Genomic DNA, 14,414 nt, shown 5'->3' with positions numbered 1-14,414 from the left:
GAGAGTGAGAGAAAGCATTTACCATAACACAGTGGCCCCAAAAAGTGTGCTATGCTTTTTGCCACATTGATTATTACTTACAATTCTATGCATTGCTGTTGTGTGTGTGTGTTGGTGTGTGTTGCTGTACCTTGTGGCCCTGGCAGCTCTATTATTATATTGCCATATCCTGTCTCTCTCTATTTCCCCACTCGCTCGTTGTTTGTTGGTGTTGATGCACAGTGTTGGCAGCTGCCATGTTGACGCCTTTGTGCCAACGCTTCTACACACAGCAGCAACAATAACCAGAAGAACACAACCACAACACACTCTCGACACAGACACAGCCCACAGCCACAGACACACCGACATAGCCACCTGGCAGAAGTGCGGGGAGTGGAGTATATTTTAATTTTCATAAATTTGTCATAAATTTGCATAAATACTTTTGGCCCCAAGTGTTCGCTTCAAAGTGGCATCCACACGTTCAGTTGGGACGGGAATGTTACCTTTGAGCAGGGATTTAGATAATTGTAAAGGTTTTTCCTACGTTATGTGGCTTTTAATTAGCAGACAGGGAAGCAAGCAAAGAAAGCGTAGGCTTAGATACACTTTGACTTAAAGGCAAATCAATCAGCGCTTCAACTTTGAAGCTTTCCTTTTTCGTCGCATGATTAAAGTCTCTTCCTCCGCCTCAAAAAAAAAACGTTCTAAAAGAAAAAATTTAAAGCCAAATCCCTGTTTTCCTCGTTTTCCGCCATCTGCCCCGCATCCCTGCATCTGCGTGTAATTTTTCACTGTTTTTCCTCTTGTTGCCCTAATTAAAATGACAACCGCGCACCCAGCACAAGTAGCAAACGAGTGGGAGGTGCAAACGCGTGCCGACTGATAAATAAGCTGCAATTTGCGTTGACATTTGCTCTGCACCGAAAGTGATTTCAATTTTTAATGAGTTCATGTCGCCTGAAGTTGATTAAGTGCGTTGATTCTTTGCCAGGGAAACAGAAACAGAAACCGAAACAGAAACAAAGCCAGCAACAAACCGTAAAGCCAAACGACAAAGAGGATACAAAGGATACGTGTGCCTCCTCCGTAAAGCAAATCAATTGTGGCGAATGTTTAGGCCACACTACACCAGAAGGGTACATACATATTATGGGTAGAGGTTTGTGGTGCACTATAGATGGAAATGTATCTAACCATCTGCAGAGAGTGTCCAAAAGTGTTGCCCTATTTCTATATCTTGGTGTGTGCACTTGACCGCTCGCTGGACGGATTTCATTAGCACAACATTTGACAAAATGCAAACAAATAAACGACAAGGAGACAAACAATAGAGCGACAGACCGCAGGCGGCCACTTAGCACATAAATAGACAGGATACACAGGATGTATATGGACAGACAGCGGCCGGAGGGAGGGAGGCAGTAGCATTAAAGCCATGTTAACATTGTTTCCCTTTTCGGCCACGATGGTTTGTCTTACTTACATGGGATATGTATGTTTGTATGTATCTTTGGCCACACACACAAAATGCTTCATTTGTTTTTACTGCCGTTGCCATTTGTCCGCCTTCTTGGGCGCTAAAAGCATTCCGCTGTGGGTCTGAGGAGTGCTGCCCCACTGAGCGTATTGACCTGACATGAAATTATATTAATGAAAAACTTATTGACAGCGGCGATCAATCAGCACTCTTGACACCCAAAAAAAAAGACACTGATATTGATTTAATGAATTAAGTTCATGCTGATGTTTGTGCCTACATTCTGCCAGAGATGTCCATTGAAAGATTGAGAGAGCTGCAAATGCTTTAGCCTTGCTGTTGAGTTCCATTATCCTTTCGGCTGCGGGAAATTATTATTTAAAAAAGATGCAGATAAATATTTAAAGAAAAGTCTCCACCAAGAACTTTTTCAGTTTGTTGCCACCGCACAAATCGTTTGACAGATTGATGAACTGAAGTGAAACCCCTCACACCTGGTCATCTATTGAGCCGCCTGTTCAAACTGCTGTTTCAACTACCTTTTTCTGACTTGTTCTGGATTTCTTTTTGTTGTTGCAGGAAATGGACTTTGGCACCATCATGTGCTGGGCGGACAACAATGTGGGTCAGCAGAAGGAGCCCTGTGTGTTCCATTTGATAGCCGCTGGCAAACCGGAAGCGCCCACCAACTGTACGGTGGTCAATCAGACGTCCGACTCACTGGAGGTCTACTGCATCGAAGGTGAGTTATCCACACAGATACACACAGATCCATGGAGCGGCAGTCGTACATCAAATTGCCTGGCAATTTGTTGGCCCTTTTCTTTTTTGCTTGTTGTATTTTTTATGTTGCGCTCTTGTTCCAATAATTGTTGATGAGCCAATCAATGGCCGAAAAAGGCAACACAGAGAGGGAGAGAGAGAGACAGAGAGAGAGAGCCAATGGTCAAGAGGGAAGGAGGGCAGTGGCACATCCTTTTTCCTGGATGAAGCAGAAATGTTGCGTTGAGTTTCCTGCAACGCTTTTCAGACTCATTTAAAATACATGAGCAACTTAAGTGCACTTTGGCAGCGCATCTACGAGAATGTCTATCCACACAGAGAGTACACACAGATAAAAATGCAATGAAAGCATACAACTAGAAGGGAAAGAGCAGAACGGAGCAGCAGCAGCAGAAATAATGTTGCTACAATTTGCAGTTCAGTTTCCAGTTTAAACATTTCTGAGTCCAGTAATAAATAAAATAAAAGCAGCAAGCGATCAACTGCCAGTGGAAGTAAAAGCTGGAAGACAGAGAGAGAGAGAGAGAGAGAACGAGCTCGAGAGGCAGCAAAGTTAAGCGCAAATTTGTACATACAAAATGTTTTGGCTTGTTATGCAAGTTGCTGCCAAAGAAGGAACTAGGCGAATGCAGGGACTACAGGAGCACAGCCAAAGCCAAGGATAACTCTCGAGTGGGAGAGTGGGTAGTCAGTGGCAAGAAGCGATGTGAAAACTTTAAATACAAATTCAATTCGCATATTTTATGCGCAAAATGCAAAGACAGAAAAATGCCAGCAAAGCGCAAAACAAGCAGCAGCCAGCAAGCAACACAAATTGCAGCAGAGCAGAAAGCAGAAAGAAGCACAGTTCAAAGTTCGCGCGGGAAGAGAGTGAGACAGTGAGAGAAGCGAGAAATGTCCTCGCAAATTGCAGGGCATCAGCTTATGATGCATTTATGCAGCCCTTGAGTGCTGCTGCTACGCGATAGAGAATGAGTCGCAGAGTAGTCCCCGGCAAATCAAAGTGCAGCATAACGAGGCGGCTGCCTGCAAAGTGCAACAAAAAGCGCATAATAACTGCATACTTAATGGCGGGGGCGCTCTCGCCCGCTCACTGCTTGTGGCAATGCCCCGTCTACTATCAAGTCATTTCCATTAACCCTCGCCGTCTGTAGTCGCTTTAAATCGCTCAAAATGTGCTCCAGCAATTGCTGCCTCCAATTGTTTTGCTAAATGTTTGTCTCAAGTGGGTTTACAGTGCCTCTTGGATAGCCCCCTCGCTGGTGCTGCTGCTGCGGTTCAACATTGCGTTTGCTTATTGTGTAATCAAATTAAACGGCAGCCGCCAGCAGTGGCGAAAGGTAACCCTGTAAACCGAAAGCAGTGCTCCTGGCCGATGGCTTAAATGTGTTTAAAAATTGCTTAAAAATTGCACAGAATTTGTGCTAAAAAAAGAGCCTGGAAAATGCATTAGAAATGGTGGAATATTGAAATATTTTCCACTCTAAAATCCCCTCCAAAACCCTTTCTTTTTTATACTTTAATGTTCCCTCTGCCACGTATCCAGTGCGTATACTTGATGGCCAAAACTATACGATGGCCAACATTACGTATGCAATGTGCAGTGTGGCAGACTTTAAGCTGCCGCCCTATCCACCGCTCACTCTGTCTCCCGCTCTCTGGCATTGTTCGCCTTATTACCGCATCAGTAGCACCCGCACCAGCCGCCCCCGCTGGCTGCTAATTTAGTGGCTGCACATTATTATCATAGTCATCAGCATCATTAAAACTTTAACGCAAGTTGTTTAAGCACAACACAAGAGCAGCAGCAGCAGCAGGGGCAGGAACGGGGGCAGTGGCAGCGGCGTTGGGCGAGCGCACAATGCGATACTTTTTATATTGCACTTTACATTAAGGCAAACGACTGCTGATGTGCCACACCCCCCACACAGACACAGACACACAGTGTGCGCCCACTGCCCACGCCATTCTCCATTTTAGTTGTAGCCATCAGCCTCACCCACAGTCAGTGTTCCGTTTGGTCGTTTGTTGTACTCTTTTTAGAGCGGGTTTGCGGGCTGCAGGGAAAGGTTTGCAGTGCAAGAAAGGAAGCGTTAAAAAATATATACAAAAAATGTTTAAACTATAAATATCTGTATGAAATGGTGCCTCTTAAATTGGAATACTTTAGAAATTATTTCAATTATAATCAATCATTAGTTTCCCAAAGCAAAAGCAAGTCCCAAAACAATTTCCAATCCATTTCTGAAGCAAATTTTGCAGCAATTTTTGTTGCATTTATTTCTGTCTCAGCGGAATCTTAGAAACTTCCTTAGACTTTCGTTAACGCCCTTAACCCCTAAGTTAGCTGAACGGACTTTCTGCCTTAACCCCTCAGAAATCTCAGACATCTTCCAGTGTATCTTGCACTTCGTCTAAGTCGCTCGGCGTTTACTTTATTTTTTTTTTATAATAACTCAACTTTAGCTGTGCTGCGGTCGGTGCACGTTTCGACTTTAATAAGCCAGCACGCAACTCTTGGCCAACTCAACTCGACATGGCCCCGTCGCCTGAACTCAAACTGCAAAACTGAAAAACTGCAAAAACCCCGAGCCAGAGCCAGAGAGCCCAGAACTCCCCCGCACTGGACTCGAATTGAATTCAATGTGCGGGCGGCTGCGGCGCTTGGGCTGAAAGCTAAAGACAACTTCGGTAGCTGCTGCTACTCTCTGTTTTCTCTCTCGCTCTCCCTTGTTGGGTCGGTGGAAAACAACAACTAACCAAACTCATCAAGCGTCGGTTTAATATAATACAATTTCAGTTTATAACATTTTGCTTGGCCCTAAGACTCTCCTCCACTTTCCGCTGGGGTTTTCCACTGGTTCTTCCCTCTGCTGCTGCTCCTTTCCGTTGCTTTATTATTTTTACTCCACTGTTGCTGTTGCTGTTGCTGTTGCCATTGTTGCCACTGCCGCTGCTGGTAGCAGACGAGTAAATAAAATTAACCCATTACAATGAAGTTCTTTTTTTTTTTTTGCTGTTGTTGAGCAAAATTTCATTAGCTAAACGTTTTAAAGTGCGCACAAAATGGCCGCCAACGATAGGAATACAGCAAGACAGAGGGAGACAGAGAGAGAGTCACCTAAAAAAGGGATAAAGGGAAAGCAGAATGGACTGCGAACAATGACGAGAAAGAGAGAGAGAGCGCAGCCTTTGAAGCAAAGGGCCAAGCCGCATTCTTTTCACTCTATTTCCTGGGCGGCCCCTTTTTCCTTTGTGACGCAAGAAGCTCCACGGCTAAATTCATAGCCAACATATAAAACATTTGCCCCCACAACAATTTCCCCCTTCCTTCCTATGGGGGAGTGTCCTGCCTCAAGTAGTTCCAGCCGCCACTTGGGGCATAAGCAGGGAAAAACCTTTTCAGTGGCCGCCGCCGCCGCCGCCGCCGCCGCCTGCCCGTCCTTTATTACAAAATATTTAAACATTTTTCGCAAGTGTTTTAAGTCGGCTTTTGTGTCTACAATGAAGTGCCATTTGAGCAGTCAAAAAAGGCTAAGCAAAAGGCGAGCAGCCAGCAGTCAGCAGTCAGCAGCCAGGATATTAGCCTGCTTTTTGGCATAAGGCTGCGGCTCTCCTCTCGAGCCATACCCAAAAATAAAGTGAATTCCTCTTCAGCCCACCTCCTAGAGAGAGTGCTGGGTGGAAGTTCCTTTGTGGCGTTATTAAATGGCATTTAAAATGTAACTTTAGAATACTTTAAACACACACACACACAGGCAGGCAGTCTGTGTATTTTTTTTGGGTCTGTGAGGTCAAGGGTTAAAGGCACTTCAATTACGAGTGGAGTACTTCATGGGCTCGGGGCAAGGGTCGTAGTGCCTAAACACTTGATGACGCTGTTGGTAGTTTCTTTTTTTTGTTGCGTTTTTTGGGCTGGGTGAAAGTTGCGAAAGGAGGCTGGAAATTTGAGCAGAGCTTTGAAATTAATGTGGGGAATAGGAATAGGTTAAGGAAGGGTTTTTAGGCAGGGCAATATTTAGTTAAATGTTGTCAAGAGAACCTTTTACTGTGCGCTTAATTTCTTAAAAGCATTAGTTGTTAGTAAACGATCTCTCAGAGCTCTCGGAGAGCGTTAACAGCAAGCGAATGAAGCAACACCAGAGCAATAACAGTGTGCTGTTACAGCGTCAGCGGTCAAAGGCTGTTAATGAAAAGCGCAGCGGTAACAGGCAACTGTTAACGGAAGCTGTTAACAGCGCAGTGACTCTGTAAGAGCTGCTGTCAGCCCAAATGTGCCAAAGATATAAAAATATATACGTACAATAATAAATAAATAAAATAAAACAAACACAACAAATAAATAAGAACAAGTTATCTCTGCTTAAAATCTAACCCGCTACAGACACATTTCCTGCCACAAATCCAGCGTTCATTGCATATTCATTTCATATTAAACAATTCATCGAATGAATGATAATAAACACGCCATAAGACACCCCTCTGAAGCTCCTTCGAATCTTCGAAAACTTGTTTCACTTTCCATTCAGTCAAATCGCGAGCTTAAAAAGTTGTTTCACAATAACTTTTGTCCGTAATGTAATTCCATATTATCAAAGTCGAAAGCCAGCAGCAAGTCATAAATAAATCTTTACCTTTGCTCAATCCCCAATCCCCGAGCACAAAAAACAGTCAACGGAATCGGAATCGGCCCCTAGGCAAAGCCACACAAAGGACAAAACAGTCAATGCCGGGCAACTACTTAATAAACCCCCCCACAAATCCTCGGTTAATATGCTAAATAATCCCCAGTTCGTGCCAAGTTATGCAATCAGCGTGTCTGAGTGTCTCACTGCTCTGTTCTTTCTTCTCTTTGCAGGCTTCGATGGGGGCATGCGCCAGTGGTTCCTCATGGAGATCTACGATCAGCACAGCGGCCAGCTGCAGGCCAACATCAGTGCCAAGTTTGCGGCTTTGGCAGTGACGGGCCTGGATGCGGGTCGTCTATTCCGGATCTATGTCTATGCGGTGAATGGACGTGGCCGCAGCGAGGTGGTGGCACTCGATGGCTATACCCTCAAGGCCGCTGAAAAGCAGACGGGTGAGTGCCAAAGAAAAACATGTACCACCCAGTCCGCTTTGCTATGAATTTTTAATGCATTCTGTGCGGCGCGTGCGTTTTGCTTTTTATGAATATTTTATGTTAATAATTTCGGTCCGTTCTCCCGCTCATAAAGTGCATAACTTTGCTGTCCGGCTGTCCCCGTATCAGTTTCTTTTCTCTCTTTACGATTATTATGCCACCTCGCAATTTAATTACGCTAAACTGCTCAATGAATTGTAAATTCTGCGACACAAAACTTTACTCGCTGCCTGCAGTGTAGCGCAGGAAAAGGCACCGAAAAAAATTAAAGAGAAAAATGTTATGCAAAAAAAGAAACAGCAAAAAGTAGCGCAAGAAATCTGAAATGATTAGCATTAATGAATTGGTTTTTTTTTGTGTGTGGGGGTAGGGGTAGAGAATCTCTGCCACGTTTTGGAAGAAAGCAAATTGTAATGCTAATTAGCCAAAGCGGCAGCAGGAAGGCAGACAAGAGTTTTATTTTCCTTTTTCTTGTATTTCTTTTGCTGCTGCTTTTCCTTGGACGGAAAAGGTTGTGGAAGCAGAGTCACATTTTGTGTAAACAACTTGAGCCGACATTTCAATTTTTCATAAAGTCACAGGACGCAGCAGAAGGCAGCAGACAGACGGACAGACAGACGGACAGACAGACGGACAGACAGACGGACAGAAAAGTGCAAAGCAAACAACAGACAGGCAGAAGGCAGCAGGGCAGGGCAGGACAGGCGGAAGGGCAGGCAGGAAAGACAGAGGGAAAGACAGTGGAAAAGCAATGAGAAGACACAGAGAAAGCGAAGAGCTGGCCAGATGGAAATGTAAAATGGAATAAAATTTGTCTTTTGGCAAAAAAAAAGTCAAAGTTTAAATGCCCTGACCAAGAAGGATAAATGCTGAAAATTAATGCCAAAAGTATTGGCCTTTTGGGAATAATACACAGGGATTTGATTGGCATTGATTGCAGACAGAGGCAGGGAGGAAGTGAGAGCTTATAAATGCTGAACAGAGAGCGAGCAAAAAACAGAGAGCAGTAGGCATGTGTTCGCTAGTGCTATGTTAGTTTGTATGTTAGCTTAAGGTTAGTTTTATCTGCGAATGTTCAGCATAATGTTAAGGTGGCCATTCACAGGCGAACATGCTCGACGGAACTTGTTTTTACTGCGACATAGAACCTGTTCGATCTTTCGGGTGTTCGTGCGAATATGGAAAAGTTGATTCATGTTCGACGAGCACATTGCCCGAGCATGTTCGCCTGTGGATGGCAACCTAAAGCTACATTATGTTGATTATTACACACAATAATACTACACATAATACTCTAGTTTCCTCTTTTTTCTCCATAATTTATCTCTTACAGTTGCCCTCACCTCGTACAAAGGCAGCGCCCAGAGCCCGGATAACTTTGAACTCACACCGATCCTCTCCATTGGCATCTTTGTGGGCATTCTGGTGGCCATCGTTTGCATTGGCATCGGCACGATTGCCGCACTGAAGCTGCGCTCGCACAAGCACCAGCAGCAGCAGAAATTTGTACATCCGAATGCGAAATTCTCACGTCCCGGCAATTTACAAATTAAGGATAAAATCTCATTGCCATTGAGTCACTCGGAGGAGATGTACGATGAGAAGAATCCCGATGTGGTGCCCTACAATGAGGGTAAGTTTGGGGCATTCAAGATGAATGTGTCTGGGCCCTGCGACGACTTCTGTTTGCAATTTATGGACCCTGGCTTAAGGCTGCTCCTGCTGCTGGCAACCCTTTATGCAAATGCATTTGACAGGCCCAAAACAAACAGGGAACACACAGGACATGCACACACACACACTCCTGAAGGACTGTCCCTGCTGCACATTTTTGTGCTGCATTGCTGCTGTTTTGCCAGTGTTGAAATATTTAAATGACAGCTAATTGCTGTCATGCCTCCGTGCCAAACGGTTAGGGCGCACTCTGCTTGTTTGCTCATGTGTCTGCAGTCGAGTGCAGGTCCTGCTCCTGCTCCTGCTCCTCCTGCTGCTTGCCTTAAAGCGGCTTCATCTTAATGATGGCATGATGGGCTGAGACCTGGGGGCAGGCAGGCAGCAGCAAATTTCACTCACTGCACGTTTTACGTCTTCCTTTTTTGGTTCTTGATTAATGGCAATCAAGAAATCAAGCGGCAGCCGAAGCGAAGCTCAACTACAGAAGCAGGCAGCAGCAGCGCAACAATTTAATCAATTTTCCAAACGTAAAGCAATTTCATGGCCAGCAAAAAAAAAAAAAGAACAAGCAGTGGGGGTAATGCCAACAAAATTGAACCTAAAGGAAGATGGAAAACTTGCTACCGAAAATCACCAAAAAGATTTGAGCGGGACGGACGGAGGCCAACGGCCAAAACTTTTCCCTAGCTACTTAACAACAGCAACAAGAAGGGGGGAAAGGGGGAAAAGGGGGATGGGAGCTCAAACTTTTTGAACCAACCAACCGTTCGTCGTTGCTCTGTCTCTCTCTCTCTTACACACACTCTCTCTCTCTCTCTCTCTCTGTCTCCGTTTCTTCTTCCAGTGGATGGTGAATATAAACAAAAATCAGCAACACAAACGCCATCGGGACATCTTTCGACAACCAGCGAGGTGGAAATCAGCTGCAAGCCAGGCTCAACATCCGGTGGCACTGGCAACGTTGGCGGCGGCGCCTCCACCAGTGGCAACAACTCCAACGACAGTGGCACCTATCAGAGCAGCAAGGTAAGAGCAGGGCATGGTCTGGGGGGTCGACAGCGCAAAACTGTCATCATCAAAAGTTTTCGGCCACGAAAAGTTTTAATTACAGTCGAACTACTCTATGACGAACTCTTGCGCCCCGCGCTGTGGCCAGGAGTTGAAAGAGGAAAAAGGAAAACATTGCCATGACAAATGCTTTGATTTTCTTGGAGCGGCTTTGGGTTGGGGGTAAATCTTCTCCTTGATTATTGCTTAACTAAATGATTACCTGGGCCCAGGCAGGCAGGGACACTTTGGGCCCCACCCACCCGGATAGGGTTCAAAGTTCGGGGATAACGTGCAATTTTTGTGTCAACTTTTCAAGTGGCTTTTCAAATGGAAATTCTTGGGCAGAATCTTTCAGTTTCTGGCAGTTTTCTCGAGTAGTTTCGACTGTACTTTAGGCCTGAAATCTTCAATCATTCAATTCACGAAAAATCTTCACTTTTTTCTTCACTCCCGCAGGACGATGAGCTGCACTATGCGGAGCTGTCGCTGAATCAGTTGCCTGCCACCAGCAATGCCAAGAAGGGCCAACCGTGTGCCACACAGCAGCAGGTGCAGGGACAGGTGCAGGGACAGGGACAGGGACAGGGCGTTCTGGGCGGCACTCTGCCGCATGGCTCCAGCATGCGCAAGCTGTTGCCCAGCATTCCGGCAACGGCGACGTTGCAGCGTCACAAACCGAATGCGGGCGGCATGCAGCATCCGCATCAGCACGCACCGCCGCCCACATACGATTACGATTACTTTGAGGAGCCAACGATATACGCGCAGATCGACGCATACAAGACACGCGGAGGAGGCGCCACAGTCGGAAGTGACAGGCAGATGCAAATGCAGGTGGACACTGCAACTGGAGGTGGCATCGCCTTTCCGCCGTGCATCTCATCGCCGGGATCGCATGGCACACCATCAACCGTGTCGCCGGGCACGGTGCAAATGTATACGCTACCCTCCCATCCCGGTGGCTATCACACTCTGCCACACAATCATCATCCACAGCAGCAGCAGCAGCAGCACCAGCAGGGGGCACCCCAGAACTCCGCTTCGATGATGCAAATGATACAGCAGCAGCAGCAGCAACAGTTGCAACAGCAGCATCATCATCCTGCTGGCAATATGCCCATGCCGCCATCCTACCAGCAGCACCAGCAACAGCAGCAGCAGCAGCTGGTCCATGGCCAGATGCTCGTCTCGAGCAACAGCAGCGGACTGGCATCCACGACGGCAGCGGTGGCCAGTCCCAGTAGCTCGCTCTCAGGACTCTCTGGTGTGGGTGGCAAGTCCTATTCGCGTGAGATAGTCACAGTGCGCACACCGCTCATGTATTCGCAGCAGGAGAGCTGTGTTTAAGCAGATGTAAGCCCCATAGCCCCCTTTCCCACTCCTCTCCAACCCCCCCTAAATGATAGTTGTTTAAGTCTTGAGCTCTTTGTGGTTTGTGTCTAGGCTTAAGCGTTGCCAAAACGAATTGAATTACAAGAACTGCAATTGAATTGAACCAAAGAAGAAAAGGAAACAGAAAGAGCAGGCCCGAAAACACTGTGGCTAGTGAGTCAGAGAGTTTATAATTTATTTTGGAAAAATGCAGCGCAATAATATTAATGTGTGGCATTAAACCAGCAGACAGACAGCAATATAAATAAATCAAAATTGATTAACGAAAAAGAGTAACAACGGAGCAGCGCATAATTAATGGCAATTCATTTTCGATTCCACACAATAAATTGCACAGCACAACAAAAATTTGTCGAAAGAAAGAGAAGAAAGAAAAAAAAACACAAAGCTGCTGGGCGATAGCTTTAACGCGAGAAAGAGAGAGCAGAGTTTTAAGAGCAGAGATCGGCAGCGTCGTTATGCATAGAAAGAAATTTCGGGCAGCGCTGACGGGCGACGGGCAGCGTTAAAGCTTCGTGCGCCTTCGGCCTATGCACAGAGATTGGACGTAGCGGCAGAGAAATGAACAGAGAAAAAAGTTCGGCGTACATTCCATGCACATTTGCTCGGCTATTGTCGGCAGCGGCAGAGAAGCAAGAAACGTTTTTGGACTTCGTGTCGTTTGTTGTCTTTGCATGCAAAGGCACTAAAAGAATGTGAGTGGCTGTCCGCCGAGTCCCGTTCTAGAGGGATGCACAGTTATTTTGTATGCACTTTTGTTGACGAAAGTCAAAGTCAACCACAAAATTGACTGTCAAAGGTGCGCCCTGGCTGTCCAGGTTCTCGTTTAGCAGCAGCTTCTTCAACTTTACTTTTGTGCAAATAAAATGATGACAGATGCAGCTGGCAGTGAGGCAGCAGAAGAATGTTCCTTCCTTACAGTAAGTACTCGAAATGAACAAACAGTTCATTCCACACACACACAACATATGAACATCAACATAAATATATTCAAACTGATCTGAGAACTTTCCAGCTACAATTTTGTAAATGTTTTGTAAATGTAAATGTCAGGAGTGGGACGTAGTCGGTCAAACAATTTCTAGCAATTAGGCTCAAAAGAATGCATAAATCTAGTATAAATACTAACTAAATAATAGACTTACACACACACACACACACACACACAGAGAGACACAGAGATACAGAGGAAAGCTCACAGGCATTCAAGCATCAAGGCAGCGGAGGAGCCGCAACAAATTCTTGGCAATTATATTGAAAATAAATTACATTATTCGACTCTAATGGTTAAAAACAATACACTCAAACACACACAGACAGACACAGACACAAATTAGCTGCAAATTAGATTAGTGCATAAAATGAGAGAGAGAAATACCAAGTATTAAATCGTGTAAATAGACAAAAGCAACAAGAACACAAATCGTAAATCAAATTTATAGGTACATAAATGGTGTGTGTATATTTTACAAAATCAAACCGCAAAATGAATGTAAATTAGCAGGCACATTCAGCAATGGACTCCACTCCCAGAAAGTAATAATAATAATACAAAAAAAAGACTATAAATATTTCGTTGGAATGTGAAAGAAAGCTAAAATAATATAAAATATAAAAACTGTTGTTTGTAAATTGCATTTATAAGTGTAATATATCAAAAATGTATTTATGTATATTTCCTTTTGTTCTTTGTCTCCTTCAAATGTGTATAAATCAATGTTGCAACGGAAGAATAAATGAGTGCACCTTGTAAATTATTGTTACATTTTAATGTTTAACGAAAAGGTCAAATGCAATTTCAAATTCTACCAAAAAAAAAAGTGATTTCTCTTACATCAATTAAAAAATGGAAAAACAAAAAAGAAAATAAAATAAAATTTGTATAACACATAAGAAAGATCCATCTACATTTACGCGTAAATTTCTGCATGTAAGTGTTCCCAAAGAAAAACAAAGAAAAACCCAAAAAATTATATGAAACTATCGATTAAGCGTAGCTAATTCTAGCATCTAAAACACAACTTAAAGATTAAAAACACACATAAAGATAATTGTAAAATATATTAAAGATTTAGTTTAAAACAAGAAACAAGCATATACTCGATAAATGAATTATAAATGTATGTTACGATTAAGCACTCGAAAAGAACCCCAAATACCCTGAATATCCCCAAACAAGAAATCCAAAGAGAAATACAAGGAATACAATAAAAAAGAGAAAGAAGAAAGAAAAAAAACTGAATGAACAACAACAACTGAATGAAGAACTCAACCAAATAAAATCCATACAAAAATTTCAATGAAAACAAAAGACAAGTTTTTTTCCTAATAAAATAAACGGTTGGAATGGGATTTTCAGATGGCTCAGCAGCGCTCACACGACAAGGGAATATGGCAGCATCAAGCAAGTTTGATCGAGCGAACATTCCCTGACTTGGCGATCGAACTTCGCGTTTGATACAGAACATGTTTTACACGCTTACGATGTGGAAAAATCTATGGACCTGTCTATAAAAGGCCATAAAAAAAAGGCTTAAAGGGACTTCTTTCAGGGGCAATCTTTCATGTACATTTCACTGCACTGCTTGGTGTCCTGGTTGTAGCTGCAGTGTCAGCCCCATTAGCGACAAGGCTGTCCATTTACTGCTGCTGCAATTTTTGCAACAATTTTAATGCACACACACAAATAAAGACACAAAACATAGATACACAGAGGCAGAGACATTGACAATGCAATGCCCCCAAGGCACTTCCACTTCCCCAAGAAGGCAAGTAGCCTTTTCAAATTGTGCACTCAAATGGACACAGACACAGCCCCAAGACCAGGACAAGCGACGACACGACTGTATGAGTTACATATATTTGTGTGTGTGACTGTGTGTGTTCTTTTTCTTATTTTTCCTCTTTTTTTTGGCAAGCGTTTGCATGTGC

General features: G+C 44.1%; 1 protein-coding gene across 2 annotated transcripts in view; it reads left to right on the top strand.

Annotated features, from left to right (window-relative positions):
* Positions 1–12,902, top strand: part of LOC117585316 (hemicentin-1) — a 60,438-nt gene extending 47,536 nt beyond the window's left edge. Inside the window, exons 12-17 of one of the 2 annotated variants that reach the window (XM_034274747.1) lie at positions 2,042–2,204; positions 7,104–7,325; positions 8,701–9,000; positions 9,886–10,067; positions 10,548–10,640; positions 11,238–12,902. In XM_034274747.1, coding sequence (XP_034130638.1) covers positions 2,042–2,204; positions 7,104–7,325; positions 8,701–9,000; positions 9,886–10,067; positions 10,548–10,640; positions 11,238–11,438 — 1,161 coding nt within the window. In that variant the 3' untranslated portion in view covers positions 11,439–12,902. Of the gene's footprint in view, positions 1–2,041; positions 2,205–7,103; positions 7,326–8,700; positions 9,001–9,885; positions 10,068–10,547 lie in introns of both variants that reach the window. The other variant, XM_034274746.1, reaches the window with a different exon arrangement.
* The last annotated feature ends 1,512 nt before the right edge of the window (positions 12,903–14,414 follow it).

This window comes from Drosophila guanche, unplaced genomic scaffold, assembly GCF_900245975.1.
Source record: "Drosophila guanche unplaced genomic scaffold, DGUA_6, whole genome shotgun sequence".
Lineage (NCBI taxonomy): Eukaryota > Metazoa > Arthropoda > Insecta > Diptera > Drosophilidae > Drosophila > Drosophila guanche.
Note: the sequence above shows the minus strand (reverse complement) of the source record. Positions and strands in the feature narration are given on the sequence as shown.